Below are 25,282 nucleotides of genomic sequence, written 5' to 3' on the forward strand. Positions count from 1 at the left end.
TTTTGGATTACCGTATGCTTCTGTTTGCCCCTGTTTTGACCATTGCCTACCTGACTTATCAGTTTCATAAACTGCTTGTGGATTCTCAACTCCGATGTCCAGCATCCTTCGATTGCAATAGTATGGAAGTATGCAATTTCAGTCACAGCCTATGTGTTTTTCTATTCCAGTTCCAACTAAGTTTTTATTGTAAACAGTGGACCAATTAGAAAAACTCAGAGGTGGGGATAGTGTTGCAAACGTCTCTTTACACACTGCAAAAAATGCTTTTCTTGCTTAGATTTTTTGTCTTTTTTCTAGTCTAAATATCTAAAATTTCTTATATCAAGAAGCATTTTCTAGGCAAGTAGAACATATTGTCTTGTTTTGAGAAATAATATTCCAATATTAAGTGAGTTTTTCCTTAAAACAAGCAAAATAATCAGCCAATGGGGTAAGCAAATTAATCTAGTTTTTTCTTTTGACAAAAGATTATTTTGCTTACCCCATTGGCAGATAATTTGCTTGTTTTAAAGAAAAACTCACGTAATATTGGCATATATTTTCTCAAAACAAGGCAATATGTTTTACTTGTTTAGAAAATTCTTCTTGATTTAGAAATTTTTAGATATTTGGACTAGAAACAAGACAAAAAAATCTAAGCAAGAAAAGCATATTTTGCAGTGCAGTAGCAAGTTAGCATGACAACGGTTTTATTTGATTTTACGGCGTTGCAAGCTACCATGACAGGCTCTCAAACGGATTGTGTACGGATACCCTCACACTCTATGCTGCATTTTTTAAAAAGCATTCCTGATCTGTGTGTCTTTTGTATTTAGATGCATGAACGCATAGATGCATTCTGTGTGGCATTCTGAATGGCCCTTGTGCTTTTAACTTGCTAGATTTTGACTGGGTGGATAGCTTCACTCATTGTAATTTCTCAACGATCTGAATTGACTCTGCAGGAAGACCTTAATATATTAATTTGTTAGAAGATGATTAGTGTGTAAATACTTACCTCACCTCTGACTGGTCATAAGGTTTTTAGCTCATCAGTGTATTTGTTCTGTGTAGGTGCTACATGACTTTGACCACAGCACTTCATCTGCACCGAGGTGGTTCTCCCAAAGGCCCTGCTGGAACTGGGAAGACGGAGACTGTTAAAGATCTGGGTAAATCTTTGGGCATGTATGTGATAGTGGTTAACTGCTCAGAGGGTCTGGACTTCAAATCTATGGGCCGCATGTACTCTGGCCTGGCTCAGGTATGTTCAGTATTATTTAAGTCATTCAATAAGTCAGATCATTCAAGGACCAAATTTAAGAACAGGTAATGTAATGTTGCTGAATATGTGCATCTCTCTCTCTCTCCAGACAGGCGCATGGGGATGTTTTGATGAGTTTAACCGTATAAACATTGAGGTGCTGTCCGTGGTGGCTCAGCAGATTCTGTCGATCCTGTCTGCTCTGTCTGCGGGACTCAATAATTTCAGCTTTGAGGGCAGACAGATCAACTTGATCTGGTCTTGCGGGATCTTCATCACCATGAACCCAGGTGCATGTTTTTGTTGTGTTGATTTATGAAAGTAATAGTTCACCTTGAAGTCAGAATTCTCTGGCTGTTCTCTCACATAATGTTTCTGTATTATGTCAATAGCCTTTCTTTCTTTTTTTTCTGCGCAACAGGATTTTGTCTGCTGACTTATTTCATATAATGAAAGTTAATGAGGCTCTCAGTCTCCAAAATAGCAAAAACACATCATAAAGGTAGACACATTGGTCCTTTGAAGCCATATGGTACTTTAAAATTGTGTGGCAAAAAAACGGCATCTAAGGGTCATATAACAAATTAAAAATAATAATTAAATGTAGTAAGTTACGCTTGAACTCTTTGCGCAAGCTGGTATAGATATGCTAACTCAACAATCTCATCTTTGTGTTGTCAAGGCCTTAAGTCATTAATTACTGAAATCTTTACATTCTGGAAGCATTTAATCACTAGCACTGCATCCCTGTAAAAAGTGGATGTCAAGATTTTCACTGAATAAGAACAATGTATTTTGGTCTGTTTTTTTTATCTGAAATTGTATGGCTCCAAAACACTTGAAACATATAGGTTGTTTTCAAATGATGTCATTGATGACGTGTAAGACTGGGGGTGGGAAGTGGTTCTTCTACATAGGAATTACTATTAGAGCAGCAAAATATTTATCTTTTATGTTATTTATAATTGTTTAAATTGGACAAAATAAGAAATGGCGAACAGTGTTTATGGACTTCCAAAGATTTTTGCTCAAAGAGAGGGAACATTTCAAGAAATTAGCTGAAATTGGAAGAAAGGCAGCATATAATAAACATTCTTTCAATACATCCATGTGTACAAACTTTTTTGAACACGATAACTTGTTTGACTGCACCAATATAGATTATATACAGGTCTTTCTATATATTTAAATATGATACGGTGTTATACAGTGGTGGAAAGAGTACTGAAAAATTATACTCAAGTAAAAATACCATTACTTGCCTAGAAATGTAGAGCAGGTAGAGTAAAAGTATCTGTTTTAAATATAACTCAAAGTATGAGTGAAAAGTATGAGTAAAAAGACCTTTCATAAGAACTCAAAATTAGTGAGTAGTGAGTATTACACTGTTAAATGCTGATGCGTTTACATTTGTGCTTGTGTGTGTAAACGTAACATTCTGTAGTGCATTTAGTTATTGCCTAGCTGGCACACAACATCAAAAGACATTAATATTAGGTTAGATTTAGGTTGTGATGTCAGATGACCAAAATTCAATGTCCAGCGTCTAAGGACAATGTAATTTTGATGTCCAATAGCAACGTCAAATGATGTTGATATTTGATGTTGATATTTATTTTGTTGGAAAGTGAACAAAATCCAACGTCGAGCCAACATCTTAAACCAACATCATATTGATGTTGAATTCTCACATTTATTCGTCAGGTATGGCAACCAAAATCCAACTTATAGACGTCAAATATGGTATAATTCGAAAAAATACAGACTTTCCTCTATGTCTCCTATTCAGTTTTTTACTTCCTGCCGTCCATCTGAATTTCGCGCCTCACCAGAACCACGTGATTGAAAACAACCTCTATTGCATGCTAGTTTTATATAGTACTTTATTATGCTTTTAAGGTGTTATTAGTAGTATTAGTATTAGTATTAGTATTAGTATTAGAATTAGTTTTAGTATTATAATGGAGTTTGACTGCACTATTCTCCAATACATTGTGCAAGTGCATAATATGAAAAAGTGTGGTTGGGGCATAAAAAAAATCTAAGAATAAACTAAAATGTGTTCATGTTTGAAACAGTTCAAGGGTAAATAATGAGTTTCTTGGAATTATTACTTTTAATTTTTTTATAGGGTTGATGTTTTGTTTTTGTTATTGTGGTTCTAATGATTCCTCTGGTTTGTTTCTTCTGTAGGTTACGCCGGCCGAACAGAGTTGCCTGATAATTTGAAGTCCATGTTTCGGCCAATCTCTATGGTGGTGCCAGATTCCACCCTTATAGCTGAGATCACCCTTTTTGCAGAGGGTTTCAATAACTGCAAGGTACGCGTGCACACACACACACACACACACAACCCACAAAAAGACACACAGAGACACACACATGAAACTTGAAATATTCAATCTGAAAGTTCTCTAAGCTTTGAGTGGCTTCACAGTATGATTAACGCCAATTCAACAACTTCAAGCAAAATTGGAGAGTGTGACTTTTTTTGCTCTCCTTTTTGGCCACTTAAAAGGCCTCTCTTAAAGCATCGAGAATCATCCACTGACAACCCTGAGAGCACAAAAGAGGAAAGCCGATATTTAAGGATGAAGTGTGTAATTATTTAAACTACTTTGCTATTCTATTTAATACAAACAACTAATATTACAGAGTTTGTGGGTTTGGTAAGATTTAAAATGTTGCTGAAAGAGTTTTTCTTGTTCAGAATGACTTTACCTGATGTAAAAAAGCAGCAATATTGTTAAATGGGTCACACTTTACTATAAAGTTATATTATTTAATGCATTTACTAACGTGAGCTAATTATGAGCAACATGTAAAGCATTCATTAATCATAGTTCAGCATTCACTAATGCATTAATAACATCCAAATTCATGCTTGTTAACGTTGATTAAAGGTGCTGTATGTAAGTTTTTGACTCTTCTAATGCATAAAAATACCATAATATCTTTGCAGGTATTTAAGAAACATGCCAAGTGAACATACTTGTTTATCTGAAAAACCATGCTGAATTCAGTTATTCAGGTTTGAAAACATGTTTTCTGTGCCAGAATGGTTGTTTTTGTTTTAATAATTTTAACCTGCTCCATGCCACAGACAGAACACGGTTTAATTCACTCGTTCCTGTCCTCATTCTGGCAACCTGCATGTGCGGTTTTTGATCCAGGAGTGCACTACCTAGTTCAACCACTGGATGTCAAACTTACATATTGCACCGTGAGTTAACATGAACTAACAATGCACAGCGGGATTTTCCGTAACTGATCTTAACTAACATTTGCAAATATGGTAATGAATGTTTTGTTCATTGTTTGTTTATGGATTAACTAACATTAACAAATACAACCTTATTGTTGAGTGTTACCATTAAATAATATTACAAATAGTCAGGTAACACCAAAGGTGAATTTTCAGCATCATTAATTCATTCTTTAGTGTCACCACATGATCCTTCACAAATCAGTCAAACATGCAGATTTCCATGGTTTTGTGAAAAAAAAAAAAAAAAAGATTTGTTTTAGAATTCTTTGATTATTTTTTTTAAATATTCTTATTGTTATATTTGGTCTCATTATGTATGTTTACATGGACACCAATAATCAATTTTAATATGTTTAAGACAGTACTCTGATTAAGAGTCTGCAATGTAAACAGCGATTTTGATTAATTTAATCCGATTAAGGTCATAATCAAATTGAAGAGAAATCAGATTAGGCGTGGAGTATGCTGATTTTAGTGGCATTATTAAAGTGCAGGACAGACATGTAAACATACTCTATACACACATACAGCTGTTTGACACTAATCTTTGCACCTACTGATTCAGTGAAGACCGCAGACACATACAGTACACCACGAAATGCAGAGATTTATTTCTCCCATTCAGTGTGCGGTACCAAATTCCATTAAAACGACACTTTTCCAACAGTACATAGTTGCATCCAATATCTCGTTTGTCAAAGGGGCAAGCATGAAATTTTTCCAAATGAAAGTGAAAGTGCCAAACTACTGTTAAATTCGACAAATTAAAAATGAAACACCTGAAATTACATGAAACTCCGAAGGAAATGTGGCGCAATAACATTAATCGAATTATCTGCTATAACATGTAAAACAGGATCATTAAAGGAACATTCAAAAAGCAACTTATGTAAACTGCTTATTCTTATTAGTGTCTTAATTAGATTAAAGTAAATAATTTGATTACTGATGTCCATGTAAACACAGTCTTTACTCCCCTTGCTGAATAAAAGTATTTGGATGCTTTCACACTAGCACTTTTGGTCCGCACCTGGGTTCGTTTGACGTCAGAGTACAGTACATTTAGCTAGTGTGAAGGATGTCTTGTGAACTCGGGTGTGCACCCACAAACTGTACCCGAGTCTGCCTAAAGGTGTGATCTGGGGTACGGTCCGCGCGTACTCTCCAGTTCACTTCTGATATGAATGCAATCGTACCAAATAACAGAAATGAACCACAAACTGTCCAACAAACTTTAGGTTTCATAACATTCATTCGTGTGTGTATGTTTGTGTACCACCTAATGTTAGCTTTGTGACAATTGTGACTGAGCCAGTGCAAACAGAGTAATATGTCAGCTTGTCTCATAAAAAACTACTGCACACCTCGCATGATATTTTGAACGTTTCCACTATTTTTTTGCGGCAGATAGACGCAAGTCGCTCTCTGTATGTTACTAAAATCAAAAGATTCAGTAAAACCACAACAAACGTTATGTGCGTACGTTGTTCCATTTTAGTGTCTTGGCTTTCGTGGCTGTCACCAAGCCTCATGACCTGTACACACAACAGCAGCTCAACGAAACAAGCGTACCAGGGTTCAGAAAAAAAAGGATGTTCTGAACACAAACCAGCAGAAAAGGTTGGGGACAATCGATCTTAGATTCGGACCAGGCAATTAAACCAAGTGTGAAAGCACCCTTAAATTCTTCCAAAAAATTGTACAGACACTTATATTATTGCAAGGGTGTGCTTCGCTCTTGCTTCTATGTTCCAATTGTTTGCTAGGGCATCACTAAAAGGTTTTCTCAGATGCCCCATGTAGTTAATTGCTGGCTTAATTCAATAATCCACCCCAAGTCTCTATGATTCGCCTATTTTATTTTAACACAAGTGAAAATTAGAAGTCTAAACATCACTTAGAGCAGTAATAGCTCAATTCTCCTCAAAAAGCAGCATCATTTGAGTGATGTTTAACATTACATACACACATTACTATTGTTTAAGCAAGTCATTTCAGTTTCAGAAAGAGAAAACAATTGTTAAAGGAGCTGAAAGAGCTATTTATTACGAGATATTAGATTCTATTGAAGATGGAGGAGATCAACTCAGTTAGACAAACACAGATGAACTGGCTCACACACACTCTTACACACTCCAGGGGGCTGATCCTGCCATCGGATTACCTCCAACACGCAGCAGGCATGCCAATTGTGTGTTTATGCACACGTGTGCGTGCGAGACACCCGACCAACCCGTAATGCCAACCTCTTCAAACACACACTCCACAAACACACACACACACCCCTGTGGCTGACCAAAATCCCACAAGTTTCCACTGGCTGCATCGCCACTCTTCCCCCAGCCTGTGCGCTCCAAACGGGAAGCCTCATTTGTTGATGCCGTACACAGACCCGGCGGGCTGGCAGCGGCACAGGCATGGGGAATTGGACTCAGAATTACAAATAATGGACTTGAGATTAAGAGAGCTGGGAAGGGAACCAGCTCCGGCCCCAGCCAAGCACAGAATGTCAATGGCAGATTTGATTGTCCCGGCATACTCGGCCCTCTTCCCGATGCTCCCCCCCACCACCCCCACCCTCTGCATAGTCAATACGGCAGAATCACGGCGTGCTGTCAAGAGAGAACTATTACCTTTGCAAATGAAAGGAAATGGACATATCAATGCCAGGCCATGTTAGAGAGAGAGCAGAAGTGTATTGGCCTGATGCACCGGAGTGTGCAGGTCTTGGTGTTTTGAGGCATAACTGACAGCGAGATGACCGTCCCCTGCGAGCCCATAGTCTGCTCAGCCTAGCGTGACTTTGGCGCGTGTTCCTGTGTGTGTGCGTTTGTGTCCATATAAGTAAGACTGTTAGCAGGCAGTGTGGAAACTGAGCTGACACGGTTAGCCTGACTCACACACACAGCCTTCTGTTACATATTCACCACATTCATGTGCACACACATACTCTCTCACCTTCATAATTCAACTTTTTTTTTTTTTTGCATTCTACTTTTTTCAATCATAAATGGAAACCTTTGTTGTGTTTTATTTGTCATTATTTTTCACTTAAGCTAATTGTGCTTTTAATTGTTGTCTTACTAATTATTTTTCTTAAATTAGATCTTGCTTATTTATTTGAGTTCATTAATATTGGTGTATTACTGTCACGCAGTTGCATTGTGGGTGTTTAACATGATTATAAAAGCAGATTTAGAGCTCCTTGCTCCTGGCAAAGTCGTATTCTATTTTTTATTAATCCTGTCATCATTTAACTTTTTATTTTTGGAAATATATCTATTTTTCATTATATTTACACATTGTAATGCTTTGTTTTTGTGTTAAACATGCTCTTCATTTAAAAATATAAATCATTTATTCATTTTTTTCATTGTTTTATAAATCTTATTAGAATATATTTTTGTTCTAACAATATTTATTTGTTCATTTATAAACATCATTTACAAACAAACTTGACTGGGCAGGCTGGCAGGGATCAGGGCTGGAAGACATGACAGTACAGGACAAGGCGATAAATGACAACAAACTAGCACAGAACAGCAGGCAAGAGGAGACTATAAGCAGAAACTATTAACAAGCAAACGGGTAACCAAAATAAACTAATACTGGTTTAACAAGGAGGGTGGGACTAGACAATTCACAGCTCTCTAATTGGTTGGCTATTGGTCATGTGACATCCAATAAGGCACATTTGTTTTTTAGTCTGTTTTTGTATTATACTATAGACTTTTTTTATAGTACTGGTCCTCCAAGTTGGGGTTAAGCATTGGGCCACCGACCCACCTTGAAAAAATTCAACATAGGCTCGTTCTGAAAACGTAGCACTATAGACATTTCTGGAGACTACAAATTATGTAGCCAAAGCTTCGTCTTTCAAACGAACGCTACAGGGTGTTATGATGTTATTTAATTTCTTGCTTACCAGCTGACTGCTTACCTGCATGTAGACGGCTTTCCTACTGTTACCAGTTTGTCCCCTAGCCCAACATGTACATTTGCGGACTTGAGATGCAGAGCGGTGTTGATCGCGACAGCGGGGTTTGAGTCTGGTGAAGAACGGTTACAGAAAATGGGTAAGAAAAAAATAGAAGCCAAAAAAATAAAATGAACAAGTAAATAACAGGGTGCGAATGGGGTAAAATCTGAAAACGTGGTAGAAATCGAGGGATTTTTTTTTTGTGGATTGCTTTTTAAAACCCATCGGTTTGGTTTAGGGAAAGGGGTGGGCGGCTAATCAGTGCTTTTCAAAATACTATTGGTTGGGTTTAGGCAGGGATGTCCAAACTTGGTCCTGGAGGGCTGGTGTCCTGCAGATTTTAGATCCAGCTTGCCTTAAAACACCTGCAAGGATGTTTCTAGAAAGGCTAGTAAAGCTGCGGTCACACTAGAGTTTGTGTGTGTAAAATTTTGTTGTACGGCGCTGCAAAAATGGACGGGATAAAACAAGTTTATTAGACATTTAAAAAATTAAGCGATTGCTCCATGTTTTAAATTCCTGTTCAGAGATGCCATGTTTTGATCCTCGATTGGTCTCATGCAGTCAAGTGATGCAATTTCGCATCACTTGACTTGCGAAATTTGCGAAACTGCGAAATTTGATGCCTGACCCTGCGTTTCCAGTCTGACGCATTCGCGTGCTTATGAATGGATGTCTATAGGAGGAAAAGCCCAGTGTGACCGCAGCTTAAGAGCTTGATTAGCTAGCCCAGGTGTGTCTGAATGGGGTTGGAACTAAGACCCCGTTTACACTAATGCGTTTTAGTTAAAAAAAAAAAAGTTTTGCTATGTTTACGCCATCTGTCCACACTACGCCGGAGTTTTCGAGCGCCGAAAACGAAGTGTTTTGGAAACGTTTCATTCTAAAATGCTGCTGCTCCTTCTAAGTTGGATGGGGGAAAACAGAGACATCTGAAAATGGAGGCGGGCCTGCCGACATTCGCCTCTCTGATTGGGGCATTCCTCAATATTAAGTAGCCTACACACACAGTTCAGTCCTGGATCCTCTCCTTTAAGTTCAGACTTTGCAAGTTTGATATGAAAAACGAGAACATGTCAGGTAAATCTTCAAAGGGAACAGCGTACTTTATAACCTCATTCACTTCATCCTGGCTACGTTGTTTCACTATATCTTAATAATAAAATTAAAACATGATATAAGGAACTGCTATTTTCATTTTGATATTAACAACTTAATAGACAGCAGAAATGTTGAGGTGTTGTGCAGCATATATGAGCATCATCTTTAATGCATGCATATTCATAACAAAACGGAGCCTATAACATTACTGCCTCCTCTTCATTTTCAGTAAAAAATACGAAACATACCCTCTCTTTGGCTGAATATCAGTTTTAATAATCGATAATGGCCATTATAACACTATAACGTACAATAAGTTCATAGGAAATAAAGGCAAGCAATCAATCAATATAAAGAAGAATGTACTGTACATGGTTCCATTAATTAACTTATCTTTGTGCTCAACCAAAACTGGGTTTAAGGAAAGGGAGGATGAGGGGATCAGTCAATTGTTCAGTCAGTGGATTTATGTGAGAATAGCAGGCGCGAATTCCACTCACAAGAGAAATTTAAGATCTGAAAAAGCATACACGGCAGCCTCTGGCGGATTCGCGAAAACAAAAACTGCAAAAAAAGTAGCTCCTGGGACATATTATGCTCTCTCTAGAAATGTATATAGGTGTACGTAATCTCAATAAGCCTGGGTTTTAAAAATAAGATGTTACAAAACACCAACATGATGCGGCTAAATATCAACTTCGAAATAAACGGCCCTGCAAGTAAGTATGTTTTTCATAAACCCAAACACACGGAAAGGCAAAAAAAAGAAGAAAAAAAAACACTGATTGTAATTTTCTTTGAGGTTGTTTTTCTTTCTGATGTTCTATTTTTTATTTCTTGACTTCTGTTTCTTTCACAGATGAAAAAAATGATGCAATAAAGGTTATTGAATTTGTTCGTTTGTTCTCACTCCCTCTCATGCTCTTTCTTCACCCGTCCACCTGACATATTACTGTATCCCTGTCAAAGATATTACTAGATCTCCTCTCATGGTTTCTACAGTATTAGCTGTGGGAGCTCAAGGTCACATGATGCATTTTCTTATTCCTACAAGAGATTTCTATAAGGTTAATGTCAGCTGGATCTGAAAACCCTTTAGAAACTATTATACCACATTTTTCTAGTCTTATTATAGAACTTTCATCAGTGAGCTGTACACACTCTGACCAATTCCCAATAGACAAAGTGTTTTTCCCCATTTGCCTAGTGTTTTCATCATATTTTCATTATTTTTTATCCAAAGATAGTGCTTTATCCCGCTCCATTTCGACCATGTTAAAATGTATTTTGTTTAAAGAATGGTTTTCTGTATGATTTTTTTCTGTTCAAAATAAATCAAATCAAATTAAAGAGAGTTACTGTTTTAATCTCCATCTCTGTTTCTCTCAGGTATTGGCTAAGAAGGTCTTCACACTGTATTCTCTGGCAGTGCAGCAGTTGTCTAAACAGGACCACTATGACTTTGGCCTGCGAGCTCTCACCTCTCTGCTTCGCTTTGCTGGAAAGAAGCGCAGAGCTCGGCCTGACATTGTCGATGAAGAGGTGAGACGCCACACACACCTTCAGCGTCTAATAAATCCACGAACACTTCTCTAAGAGGCCTGCTTCACCTGAACACCAACCAATGTGTGCTCAGTGAAACAGACAGACTGTGTGTGCACAGTATGTGCGCTGAATTATCTGTGTGAGAAAAAATGAATCCATTCTGACATGCCACTAAAACGTGCTCTTCTCTGGCTGTGATAAAAAATTTATCAAAGGGGACAAAACCTTAAAAGAGAAACTGAAAGGGACTCGTAAACCCCCACATGAGTGCTTATCTCACCGCTCACCTGTCTCTTTCTCTCTTTTTACTTGAATATCATCACCCATGCTAAAGGTGGCCCATGTTTATTTAAAGGTTCACATGTGAGTAAGGTACGCTTGTTAAAATAAATGTCATTCGGAAGTGCTAAGGCAACTAGCTTTTGATAACCGGAGAGCAAGAGGGCCGTTTTCAGATGTATCCGAGAGCGGTTATGAGGTTTCCGGCTCATAAATTAAGGTTGACATTTGGTCGAGTGAAGCTGGCCTGCCTTAGCTTTGAACATGTACTCCTGAGCTCAGCTAATTTAACATAATGTTTTTTTTTTCCTCTTGCCCTTTGACCTCAGATCCTGCTGATGTCTATGAAGGACATGAACATCGCTAAACTAAGCTCCATCGATCTGCCACTGTTTAATGGGATCATCCAGGATCTCTTCCCTGCCGTGGAGACACCCACTATCGACTATGGAAAGGTAGCCTGTCCCGGTGTGCATCTGGCCTCATAATGGACTCATAAAGCAATTGAAAGTGTGTGCATTTGTGTATGAATGTGTGCTCTGACTCACAGCTCTTAAAAGCATATTTTTTTGTATGCTTCTGATTACGCCCATCCAATTTTTCAGAGAACAGAACTCACATAGGCTTTCTCTCTTTTGCTGAAACACCTTTCAAAAGATCCATTAAAGCCTGTGGATGTTTCCCTGCCCTGTCTGTACACAATATGCACAGTCTACTCCCTTTAATACAGATGGAGGCCAGTGCAAAGGTGTTAGTGGGAGCTTAGCTGATAGATACCCTGACAAGCACCCGAAAGGTTGTTGTTTTTTAAGCCAAGACTGTCTGATCGGCAAGCTGGAGAGTTACAGATTTCCCCATTTAACTTGGTGCCCTTAAAGTGCAGTCTATAAATCCTGCACCAATAACTCAGGACGTTCCTCGGGAAAGGCTTACCTGTAGTTTTCACTGCCCTTCCCTCCTGATTTTATTTTTATTTTTTGGCTGGTCTCCCATACTGGGTTGTGTTTGGTTTTATACAATATCTGGATATGTGTATGCCAATATTTTAAAGTCAATTTAATAGGCATCTTTACTTTTAGTGTTTTAAAACATGTTAATAGATCTACATTTAGTTGGTTAGTTCACTTTAAAATGAGAATTCTCTCATCCTTGATTTACTGTATGTTGGTCTACAAATGAAGATATTTTTGAATGAAATCTGAGATATACCTGCAACTCTTTTGGAGGTACATTCACTAATTGAGTACTATACTACATGAGTAGAATTCATATGAGTTGATCGGTTTAATCCATGGGCTCTAAGTACAAAGTGCAGGGCACAAAAGCATTAAGGGCGTGTCTGAATCCAGGTTTGCTATTTTAAGGATGGAAAAATCCGCTCTGCACCGTGGCACATGGTCTAACAGGGTTGAGCTTAATCTTTTAATAAATTTCAGGTGTGTTTTGAAAATAAACCAATAAGAGTCTCATCTCCCATTCCCTTTAAAAGTCAGTTGCTATTTACATGTCGGACTTTGTAAGTGCAAAAATCGAGCGTTTCACCAGCGAGAAACCAGTTAAATAGAGCATCTACAGCGCGAGAATTAGAGAATGAGCCTCCTTATTCTTTATTTTCACTTTTATTCTCTTTTTTTGGAAAATGAGACGTGTTGTTGGCACAGACATTCATTTTCCAACATCCATTTTCCAATTTCCAGCAAACTAATAAATGAACATTAATAACGAAGTGTGGTAAAAAAAAAACTTGAGATGCAGTTAGGAGTTAGGTCCTAATACACATGCTATGCTCCACATGGTCCAAAACCTGACAAGTAGGTAAATCTAAGGCCCCGTTTACACTAATGCGTTTTAGTTTGAAAACGCATAAGTTTTGCTACGGTTACGCCATCCGTCCACACTACGCCGGAGTTCTCGAGCGCCGAAAACGGAGCGTTTCGAAAACGCTGGAGAAGCCGTTTTCATTCTGAAACGCAGCTGCTCCGTCTCAGTGTGGATGATGGAAAACGGAGACATTTGAAAACGGAGGCGGGGCTGCAGACATTCGCCTCTCTGATTGGGGCTTTTCCTGAATATTAAGTAGCCTAACACGCACAGTTCAGTCCTGCATCTTCTCCGTGTAGGTTAAAACTTTGCAAGTTTGATCATGGCTGCAGTCTCTTCTTCTCAGTTTGATATGGAAAACAGACTATACCGAGGACACGGGTAAATCTTCAAAGGGAACAGTGTACTTTATAACTTCATTCACATCACCCTGGCTACGTTGTTTTACTTTCTCAACAATAAAATGTAAACATGATATAAGGAACTGCCTATTTTCATTTTAATATTAACAACTAAACAGACAGCAAAAATGTTGAGGCGCCGTGCTGCAAATATGAGCGTCTTCACTGTGTGCATATTTATAACAAAACGGAGCCTACAACAACTGCCTCCTTTCAATTTCAGTGAAAATACGAAACACACCCTCTCTTTGCTGAATATCAGTTTTAATCGATAATATTATAAAAGTATAACATACAATAAGTTTATACATTATAGGAAATAAAGGCAAGCGATCAGTCAATATACAGAATGTACGTGCTTACATTAATCATTAACTTATCTTTGCGCTTTGCCAAAACACGTTACCTGAGAACAAGTAATAGATTCCAATGTCCAATGAATATGTCGTTAAATAAAGACAACAAGATGAAAGAAATATTCCGTTTAATAAATATAGTGAGGTTAGATCCAGCGGGAGATGCTTGATGAGAAGTCCGACTAGCACAGCTCTCATCTGGGTAGATTGGCTACAGCGCTTGCCTGAGAGTGTGTGTGTGGTCACGTGATGTGCGTTTTCAGCGTTTTGGTGTGGACGGAGAGCAGTTCAGAAACGCTGGGTAAAACGCGAGTGTGGACGCGGATCGTTTTCATTCTAAAACGCCGTTTTAAAACTAAAACGCACTAGTGTAAACGGGGCCTAAGCTTGTTTTTAATAAAACAAATATGAATATGCATATAATAAATACTACCACTACTAATAATAACATTATACAAAAGCAAATTGTCATGAATAAACTGACAAAAAGCATGAAGGCAGTGGTTTCTATATTTATGTAGAAAATAATAATTTTCGTAAAATTTTATTCCTTTAGTTATTTTTCATTTGTAAAGATATTTCTGTATTGCTGTACATCCTGCATGTGTATTAAGCAACATGTAAGGGAGTTGCACAACTAACGCACACTACTCTGGAGTTTAGACCTCCTCTCAGCAGGTCTACTGTGTGGTCTATTTTAGTTCCTCAAAATAGCAATGTGCAAGCAATGCGCCTTAACACACCTCTAATCTAGACCGAAACACCCATGAGTCTACAAAGTGGTGCAAATGGATTTGCTATTTAACATCTTTTTGCTATCAAACAACTGTTGCGCCATGTGTATGATAGGGCCTGTGTCTTCTGACGCGATATGATTGCTTAATTTGGTCACGATATAATTTGAGTTTATTTTTTGTTATGACTATACTGTAAAAGAAGCCCAACCATAGCTGCTTGATGTATGATAAAAAAAACATCATTGTGGAAGCTTAATCAACCCACATGACAATTCAAAATTAAGCTCATTGGTTCTGTGCCAAGGCTATTTTAGTTAATGTAAACGAAGACTTAAACTATAGGTAGAAATATTTTTATTAACTGAAATAAAAGAAAAAAATAGCAATAAATGAAAACTACAGCTTTAGGAATTAAAAGAGAGAATTGCCCACCACCACTTATCAACATTGTTGAAGTAGTCAGAGTGCAGAGTGTATGTGTGAGCCCAATACAGGAGTTCATTATAGCAATGCAGTTAAACACCAGCATATTCCTCTACTCTTAACCATAATTAAAAACAACAAAACACATTCAGTATAAATCCACACAGTGGCAAGAGCTGAACTATTCTGAAACTTGACCACAGTAAGTTTGAAGGAACCGCCATGACAACGACAAACGGCAGAGGATCGCGAGCCCACAAACGTATTTAGGTTCATTAAAAAAGCAGCCTGTCACGTTTTTAACGTGACTTTAGACGCTATATGTGAATATAAAGAGTTAGCCAGATACAGTACAAGCCACGTGGAGTGGTTACAAGTAACAAAACACAATTAAACACATAATTTGCAAGCTAGAGAAAACAAGAAGGCAACCATTTTAATTACACTTATTTACACCTGTGAAATGGAGGAAGAAACTGGTCCAAGTTCTAATAAAGTTCCTGTCAAGCTCTGACAAAGTCCCACACATCTATAGTCTTTTCTGATCTCTTCTTTAACAAATGACCGATGAATCCCCCGTTTCAGGGTGGATTACTGCATTAATCACTGGAGAGTTCAGTCAACTTCAGTCATGATCAGTCCCTCACACAGCTGCACTCTGCTGGCGTTTTAAGGGAAAGGCACGTTTACATTTTACCAGGTCCAGCACTTCATATTTGGTATTGTTTCGTGTCTACGTTGATACGAAGAAGCAAAAGATCCTGACAAATGACGAATCATTTAAAGGACCCTGAGTTGAATCTTTTATTTAAAAATTCAGATTTTTAAACTAGGTGCACTTTCAGATTTAAACATCAGCTGGATGTTTTCATTAACTTAAAGCTGTGTTGCACACTACATAGAAGGTCATTTTCAAAAATCCATAATAGGGGCTCTTTAAAAAGCACTAATTTTAAAGTGAAAAGTCTGACCTGTGACTGTTTAGAGAAACACCTGTCGATGGCGATTTTACAGGCAAGCACATATCTAATTAAACAAAACTTGTGTGCTTCTGTAGACACTTGACATCTTCTGTTAAATCTGCTAAACTAGATTTACTAAAACTAAAACAAAATATCTAAAAAACTAAATACAAATGTGTTCACAAAATAAAAAACAAAACAAAACTTAACAAAAACCATTGATAAAATGAGCTAAAACAAAACTTTTTTTTTAAATATTTGTTTATTAAACTTAATAGCAGGATAAGTACTAAGTTAATTACAAAAATAGTTGGATAGTTTTACAGGAAAATAGAAACAAATATTATTCCAAACCCTTCCCCAAGAACAAAATGTAATTACAATTACACATAAAAAATACATAAATACATAGAAAATAAATAGACAAAGTTTTAAAAGCATACTTAGTGTCAATTATGCATACAATATATGTAGGATCGTTCACATTTAGAAATAGCCCATGTACAATGTACACATACACATCAACAAACAAAATTTATAAACATAAAATCTACAGATACTTATACAATATACTACAAAACTGAAATTTAAAGCTATATATATATATATATATATATATATATATATATATATATATATATATATATATATATATATATATATATATATATATATAAACTGTTTAAAAATTTAATAACTATTAAAACGTTCGAGGTTACAGAAGTAACCCTTCGTTCCCCGAGGAGGGGAACGGAAGTGCCATGAATGGGAGGATTCGGATCAGAAGCCGCTTATCTGGAGAGTATTGAACGGGCCAATGAATGAAATTAATTGGCAGCGTAAGCTTGCGCAGGTGTGCGACATCTGCAATTATCTCAGCATATAAGCACACCTGAAGCCAGCAGACGCCATCCTTTTAAGCTGAAGAAGGCTACGTAAGCCGTAAGAAGGCTTACGTTGGGAAGCGTGCAATCCCGATAGGGAGGACGCTGCGGAGGCCATCCGTTACCCAAGGGGGGGATAGATGGCAGAATTTACCTATGGACTAGCCCTAAAAAGGGGGAGTACGCATAGCAAAAGAGTGGTTAGCGGAGAGGGAAGACACGGGTCCGCCCAGGGGGGGGACTTAACCGTGGCGGAATAAGCATATGGGATCGCCTAGTGGGGATCACGCATAGCAGGCACCTATACCCAAAACGCGGGCTGACCAGCGGGCAGACCTACAACGTAGTGGGCCAGCAAGTGACTCCTCCGCTGAGTCAGTGCTGGGGGCCACGGAGGAATCTGCAGGGCTCACCTGACGGGGAACTTTACTGACAGATAAAAAAGGCGCACGTACCTCCGTGTTTAGGGAGAATGGCGCTGCAAGCGTGTTTCAACACCCTACCGAGTTGTCTCCTCAATCACCAAGGGTTACCTAATACCCTTGAGGAAACCGGCTCCACTCGCAGATTGTAAAACCTTGCAAATGTGTTGGGTGTCGCCCAGCCCGCAGCTCTACAGATGTCTGTTAGAGAGGCGCCGCGTGCACGCGCCCAAGAGGATGCAACGCTCCGAGTGGAGTGTGCATGTACTCCCGGGGGACACGGCTGACCTCGACTCGAATAAGCGAGTGAAATGGCATCCACAATCCAGAGGGATAATCTTTGTTTCGATACGGCACTTCCCTGCTGCCGACCGCCATAACAGACAAAGAGCTGCTCAGATGATCTAAAATTCTGAGTACGGTCCACATAAATGCGCAGAGCGCGAACTGGACAAAGTAAAGAAAGGGCTGGGTCTGCCTCCTCCGGGGGCAGCGCTTGCAGGTTCACTACCTGATCTCTAAAGGGGGTGGTAGGAACCTTGGGCACATAACCGGGGCGGGGTCTCAGGATAACGTGAGAGTAATCCGGCCCAAATTCCAGGCACGAGTCACTGACCGAAAATGCCTCCAGGTCCCCGACCCTCTTGATGGAGGCCAACGCAACCAGCAGAGCTGTCTTCAGGGACAGAAATCTTAGAGATACTGATTCGAGTGGCTCAAAGGGATCGGATCGCAGACTCGTGAGAACGAGGGCGAGATCCCAAGAGGGCATGAGAGGGGGGCGAGATGGATTAATTCGCCTAGCACCCCTAAGGAACTGGATGACCAGGTTATGCTTTCCCACGGTGCCGCCAGCTACCGCGCTATGATAAGCGGAGATGGCGGCCACGTAAACCTTGAGAGTGGAGGGCGACAGCCTGCTGTCCAACTTCTCTTGAAGGAAAGAGAGCACAACACTAATCTGGCAATTTCGGGGGTCTTCTCTGCGAGAGACGCACCATTCAGTGAATAGACTCCACTTCAGGGCGTAGGCGCGCCTCGTGGAGGGGGCTCTAGCCTGAGTGATGGTATTAACCACCGCAGTCGGTAGGTTACCTAAGTCTTCCTCGCGTCTAGGGACCACACGTGGAGGTTCCAAAGATCGGGGCGAGGGTGCCAGATGGTGCCCTGTCCCAGAGAGAGTAGGTCCTCTCTCAAAGGGATCCGCCAGGGGAGGGCCGTCGCGAGGAGTGAGAGCTCTGATATCCAGGTCCGGTTGGGCCAAAGGGGCGCAACTAGCAGAACCTGTTCCTCGTCCTCCTGACCTTGCACAGAAACTGCGCGAGCAGGCTCACTGGGGGAAACGCATACTTGCGCATGCCCCGAGGCCAGCTGTGGGCCAGTGCATCCGTGCCGAGAGAGCCCTCGGTCAGGGAAAAAAACAACTGGCAGTGAGCGTTCTCGGGGGAAGCAAACAGATCGATCTGGGCCTCCCCGAATCGCGCCCATATCAGCTGAACAGACTCGGGGTGGAGTCTCCATTCTCCAGGGCGTAACAGCTGTCGTGAGAGCGCATCGGCTGCACGATTGAGCGTGCCTGGGACGTGAATGGCGCGCAGCGATTTCAGCCGCGGGTGACTCCAGAGGAGCAGACGGCGGGCGAGCTGAGACATGCGGCGAGAGCGCATACCCCCCATGCGGTTGATATACGCCGCCGCCGCCGTACTGTCCGTCCTGACCAGCACGTGTTGCCGCTCCAGCACCGGTAAAAAGCGGTGGAGAGCGAGGAACACTGCCAACAGCTCTAGGCGATTGATATGCCAATGCAGCTGGGCACCCTTCCAGAGGCCCGCAGCCGCATGCCCGCGACACACGGCCCCCCAACCCGTGTTGGAAGCGTCTGTTAAAACAACAACATGGCTGGACGCCTGTCCTAGAGGCTTTTTTAAACCGGCCTATAGGAACGAGGGGTCGTTCCAAGGGCTGAGGGCGCGGCGACACAGCGCAGTAACTGAGACCCGGTGTGTGCCCGCGTGCCATGCGCGTCTGGGGACCCGATCGTGAAGCCAGTACTGAAGTGGTCTCATATGGAGCAACCCGAGCGGCGTGACGGCGGCTGCGGATGCCATATGCCCCAGGAGCCTCTGAAAGAACTTCAGTGGGACCACTAGTTTGCTGTCGAGCTCCCTCAGACAGTTCAGCAACAGGCGAGCGCGTTCCTCGGAGAGGTGCGCTACCATGGTGATCGAGTCCAGCTCCATCCCGAGAAAAGAAATCCTCTGCACGGGGGCGAGTTTGCTCTTTTCTCGGTTGACCTGAAGCCCCAGTAGGCGGAGATGCCGAAGCACCTCGTCCCTGTGCATAATCAATTGCTCCCGCGAGTGGGCTAAATCAGCCAGTCGTCGAGATAACCGAGTATGCGAATGCCCGCGAGCCGAAGGGGCGCTAGGGCACCCTCCGCGAGTTTGGTGAAGACCCGCGGAGACAGAGAGAGCCCGAAGGGGAGGACCTTGTACTGCCACGCTCGACCCTCGAACGCAAACCGCAGAAATTGGCGGTGGCGTGGAAGAATGGAGACATGGAAATACGCGTCCTTCAGGTCTATGGCTGCAAACCAATCCCGAGGACGAACGCATTGGAGAATGCGCCTCTGCGTGAGCATTCTGAACGGCAGCTTGTGCAGACAGCTGTTCAAAACGCGCAGATCTAGGATTGGCCGTGACCCACCGCTCTTTTTGGGTACGATGAAGTATGGGCTGTAAAACCCACTCTCCATCTCGGCTGGAGGAACCGGCTCGATTGCACCCTTCGCCAGGAGGGCAGCAATCTCCTCTCGCAAGACAGGGGCGGACAGGGGGTTGACCCTGGAGAAATACACGCCCGTAAACTTGGGGGGCCGTTTCGCGAACTGAATCGCGTAACCGAGTCTGATTGTGCGTATGAGCCACCGCGAGGGGCTGGCCCGCGCTAACCAGGCAGGCAGAGCCCCCGCTAATGGAGTCATCACTACAATCGCTGACGTACCAGCGGTGGGGCAGCGCGGAGTGGGTGTGCTGATCCGGGAAGCACGAGGGTCCCGCGGAAGAGCGATTCGCTCTGGCTCCGCACCCTGATTCCGGAGAGGGGGCTGGAGGGCTGAGGGAAGGGAAACCGTCCCCCCAGCGCTCGTGAGCCACTGGCGAAGCACGTAGAGTCTGCGAGCCGGAAGGCAGCGCGTCCCGGACTGGCAGAACTCGTGCAGTCACATCCGGGGAAGGGAAAAAGTGCTCTTTTACTGATGTTTTGGTGGCACTGAAAAGTACCGTTGTTATCGGGGCCCCGCCCTCCAGCGGGGAAAGAGCAAGTTTCCTCTTCTCCGGATGGCCTGTCTCAGGGACGCTTCGCGGTCCGTTTGCCGGACTTAACGGCGCCCTGGGCAGGAGGGGCTGCCTGCTTTCGAGGTGAACGCCGCGCCCGCTTGGCCGGAGGCGCAGGCGGGGGCGGGGCAGCACTCGTTGGCGGGCGCCCTCGGCGAGGAACAGCGGAGGTGGATGGCTCGGCGGGCGGAGCGGGCTTACGGCCACGCCGATAGATGACATTGCCCATCGCATCCGACTGCTCTTTCACCACCTTGAATTCCTGGGTGAATTCACCGACGGTGTCGCCGAACAGGCCAGCCTGGGATATGGGCAAGTCAAGAAAGCGAACTTTGTCAACGTCGCGCATATCGGCCAGGTTTAGCCAGAGGTGGCGTTCCTGAACCACAAGTGTGGACATCGTCCTCCCCAGCGCACACGCGGCGGACTTAGTAGTCCGAAGAGCATAGTCGGTCGCGGTGCGCAGCTCATGTAATAAGCTTGGGTTGGACCCGCCCTCGTGCAGCTCGGCCAGCGCCTGCGCTTGGTAGCGCTGGTAGGTGGCCATCGCGTGCAAAGCAGAAGCAGCCTGGCCCGCAGCCTTATAAGCTCTGGCTCCGAGGGAGGCAGACAACCTACAGGCTTTGGACGGGAGGCGGGGCAAACCCCGCCACGTAGAGGCGCCGCGCGGACAAAGATTGACCGCGATAGCGCGCTCCACTGACGGGATCGCCTCATACCCCCTGGCAGCTCCGCCGTCAAGGGCGGTGAGGGCGGAGGCACTCGCAGCACGGGCAGAGAAAGGTGCCCTCCAGGACTGCGTGAGCCTACTGTGCACTTCCGGGAAGAAGGGGACGAGAGGCTTCGAAGGCTTCGCCTTCTGGTCCTCTACGTAGCACCCATCTAGTCGGTCCGGCCGCGGAGCTGGGGGATAAACCATCTCCAACCCCACGGCCGAAGCAGCCCGGGAAAGCACGGCTAACATGTCCGCTTCAGGATCCGATTTGACAGCGCTCACCTGCCCGGAGGGGGCGAGCGGGTCCGGATCTTCGTCGGACAGTGAAAGCCCACCCTCCGATGCCGCGGAGGACATCTGATCTCCGGTGTCAGCGAGTGTGAGAGCTACCATCTGGTTAGACGGATCACTCTCACCACCCGAAGCTTGGATGGAGCGCCGTGAGGAGCGAGAGGTCCGCGAGCCCGTGGGCGGCGGATTAGCTCCCGCTGAAACCCTCAGATCTGCCCGAGCGCCCGCTGCTTTTTTAGAACAGGAGGCAACTGGGGTGGCTCGCTCTCTTGCGAAAGTTAGCCGCGATCTTAGCTGTGCAACGGTCATGGCATCGCAATGACGACATGAACCGCCCGCGAGCACCGCATTAACATGCTGGACCCCCAAACATGCAATGCAGTGATCGTGTCCATCATCCGGAGACAGGAAACCCCCGCATCCAGAAACGCACAGTCGGAGCGCCATCCTGAAAAGGACGTGCTGCACGACTGTGTTGCTCTTTTAGGAAAGTTGCAACTATACGCACCGCTCTGGAGGACCGGACCCAAAGAACCGCAGGCAAGGGAGTAACCCAGCTCGACTGTCTGCCACCGCGAAGACCCACTCTGGACCGGGAGACACACTCGTTCGCTCTGAAGTGCTGATCAGCAAGAGGAACCCTCATCGACTCACTCAGAAAGGATCTGAAGCGAAAAGGATGGCGTCTGCTGGCTTCAGGTGTGCTTATATGCTGAGATAATTGCAGATGTCGCACACCTGCGCAAGCTTACGCTGCCAATTAATTTCATTCATTGGCCCGTTCAATACTCTCCAGATAAGCGGCTTCTGATCCGAATCCTCCCATTCATGGCACTGAAGTTCCCCAACCGAAGGGGAACCTTGGTTCTCACACACCAATCATGTTTCACAATCTGTGACCAAATTTAAATGCTGCCAACATTGTTGATGGATCAATGCTTACATGTGGATAAAAGTCTGAATTAAATCTTGAAGGGATGAAGTGGGTACTCAGCTTGTATAGATTTGTTTTTTGATCTCTTACCTCTGATTCAGTTGTGTTTTCTCTAGTTGCCTCAGGGATCTATCTTCTAGTGCAAACTTCACTGTACTGTACTCATTATTTGAACAACAATACAAAACATTGTCCAAACACACATTTAACCATGAAAAAAACTGACAAATGGCTACTGAATATCTAAACGTGTTTAGCTGAATACAGACTGTGAAGGAGAGAAGCGCTTTTTTAGGCGATGAGTTTATAGTGTTTGCGACTCAGGTTTAGAGATATAACGCAGATTCCTTAGACTTTCTGCACAGCTGCTTCCTGCCTCTTCCACCATCAAATGCAAGAAGGACAAAATTGAAGTGCCAAACACACACACACATACAGAGAAAGAGAGAGAGAGAGAGAGAGAGAAAGAGAGAAAGAGAGAGAGACTGAAAGTAGCGTACTGTATTTCTCCTTCTCTGCCTCCACTCATGCACATCATACCGGTTTTATTGCTGTTTTATATTACCCATTTTGCATCTTCATCTCCACCTTACTCTAGCACAAACGCCTCAGAGCCCTTTCTTTTATTCCTCCTCTCCATCTGTTTAACGAGTCGAGAGAGAACTTAGAGAGGGAGATTAAATTAACCTGAGAGTTTAGCATGGCTGCTTTAGTGCCTCTGGAGCAGTTCTGGTTGCTGCGACTTCACTCGAGGGTGCAGTATCAGCGGGTGTTTATATTAAGATGGCCGCCCACCTCTTGCCAGTTCATTTGTCTTTAGTGCTTCAGTGGGATTCACCTCCACCGAAGGGATGTTTTTTCCATCCTGGAAAGTTTATGGGATGTTATGAAGCAATTAGCACATATTTGGTTCGACATTAACTTAGATGCTACTTTGTTTGACATGCATTTTCGTTCATTTTATCTCTAGTTAAAAGAAGCTGTAGAGGCAGAACTTCGACTGAGCGGCTTACAGGTGATTCCCTTCACCGTGACCAAGGTGATTCAACTGTACGAGACCAAAAACTCCAGGCACTCTACAATGATTGTAGGAAAGACGGGCAGCGGCAAAACGGTCACATGGAGAACCCTTCAGAACACCCTCAGCACCTTGCACCGCAATGGAGAACCAGGATTCAACCTCATACGCGTGAGATTTCATTTTTATTCCAATCATTTGTGCCTTTTGCCATGTTAAATCAAAATGTTCAATATTTATTTAGTTTCTTTATGTCAGAGATGCCCAAAGTAGGACCCTTGGGCCAAAGTTGACCTTTGATTTGGCCCACCATCCCATCTGAAAAGATAGGGGAATGATGGGAAGGTTGTTGGGTAAAATAACCTTTAACAGGGATCGTGATTTCAAATTTAACATAAGATTTTGGTTCTTTGTTCTATTGCTGAGCTACAAAAAATCCAACTAATTTAAAAAGTTTCATTAAATCGAACTACTGTCACTTGACAGATAGAGGACAATGCACAAGTCATTGGCGGCAAATCAAAGCAAAGGCTCGACTAGTGTATTCCATTGTGTTATAAATTGATTGTTTATGTTTTCTAGTTTTCTACATTTTCTAGTTATTATTTTGTTAATATTAGCAAACAAATTAGAAAATTACCCATGGTAAATTTAATATAATATGGTTTGGAATAAATATATATTATATCAGCAAGGATATATATATATATATATGGTATATATTCGGCTCACAGCCCTCAATAAAGGTTAATTTTTGGCCTGTTATAAGAGAAGGTTTGGGCATCTCTGCTTTAGGTAAACAATTTTTCTGGTGAATAATCTTCAATCAAATTCCAACCCGCGCTCATTGTGGAAAACGTAGCCCCACGGACGTTTCTGCGGACTGCGGAATACGTCCCGGGAGGTACGTATTAGAACAGTTTTTGTTTTTGCTTTTTCGCGTCTCAAGCGCCTCTCTGGAGCATGCGCCGTTCGCGCCCGCGCTGTTCTCTCGCGAAAGGCCGCCGGAGGCCGCCGGAGGCCGCTGTGGAGCGACCGTCCGTCCAACTGGCTGGCTGAACGACCGAACGATCGACCTCTTCTTCCTCCTCCTCCTCCTCCTCCTCCTTCCCTAAACCCAAGCGCCGGTTTGCAAAAGCCGTCCAGAAAAAAAAAAAGCAAAAGCCCTCTTCTTTGATTATGACTGCGTTATCGGATCCCGCCATGTTCTCACCCTTATTTTTTTGGATTCAGTTTTTCATCTTACCTGATTTCTGGAACCGCTCTTCCCCGGACCCAATCCCTGTAGTCCCCATGGCCGGCTCCTCCTCCTCCGGGCCTCCGCTCCCCCAACATAATGATGCGAGCTAAGCGGGCGAACTGGTTGCAGCGGGAAAGCCCTCCACATGGAGGCGAGCCGTCGGCCAGCGATCGCGAAGAGGAGGAGCGGAGCGGCGCCACACTGCCCCGCAGCATTTGCTCGGAAAAACTAAACGCGGCCGTACGTACCTCCGGCCACGTAAATCGCGGTCTCCAGAAACGTCCGCGGGGCTGCGTTTTCAGAATGAGCTTGGGTCGTCAAATTC

General features: G+C 42.9%; 2 protein-coding genes across 2 annotated transcripts in view; both read left to right on the top strand.

Annotated features, from left to right (window-relative positions):
- Window positions 1-25,282, top strand: part of efnb3b (ephrin-B3b) — an 888,832-nt gene that overhangs the window by 517,378 nt on the left and 346,172 nt on the right. The gene's annotated exons all lie outside the window — the stretch shown is intronic.
- The window catches only part of dnah2 (dynein, axonemal, heavy chain 2), a 306,887-nt gene that overhangs the window by 155,366 nt on the left and 126,239 nt on the right, over window positions 1-25,282 (top strand). The window contains exons 37-42 of the mRNA XM_009303124.5: window positions 1,057-1,246; window positions 1,356-1,536; window positions 3,440-3,567; window positions 10,984-11,136; window positions 11,748-11,873; window positions 23,670-23,888. Of these exons, the coding sequence (XP_009301399.2) occupies window positions 1,057-1,246; window positions 1,356-1,536; window positions 3,440-3,567; window positions 10,984-11,136; window positions 11,748-11,873; window positions 23,670-23,888 (997 nt within the window). The remainder of the gene's footprint in view (window positions 1-1,056; window positions 1,247-1,355; window positions 1,537-3,439; window positions 3,568-10,983; window positions 11,137-11,747; window positions 11,874-23,669; window positions 23,889-25,282) is intronic.

This window comes from Danio rerio, chromosome 7 (genome assembly GCF_049306965.1).
Source record: "Danio rerio strain Tuebingen ecotype United States chromosome 7, GRCz12tu, whole genome shotgun sequence".
Classification (NCBI taxonomy): domain Eukaryota; kingdom Metazoa; phylum Chordata; class Actinopteri; order Cypriniformes; family Danionidae; genus Danio; species Danio rerio.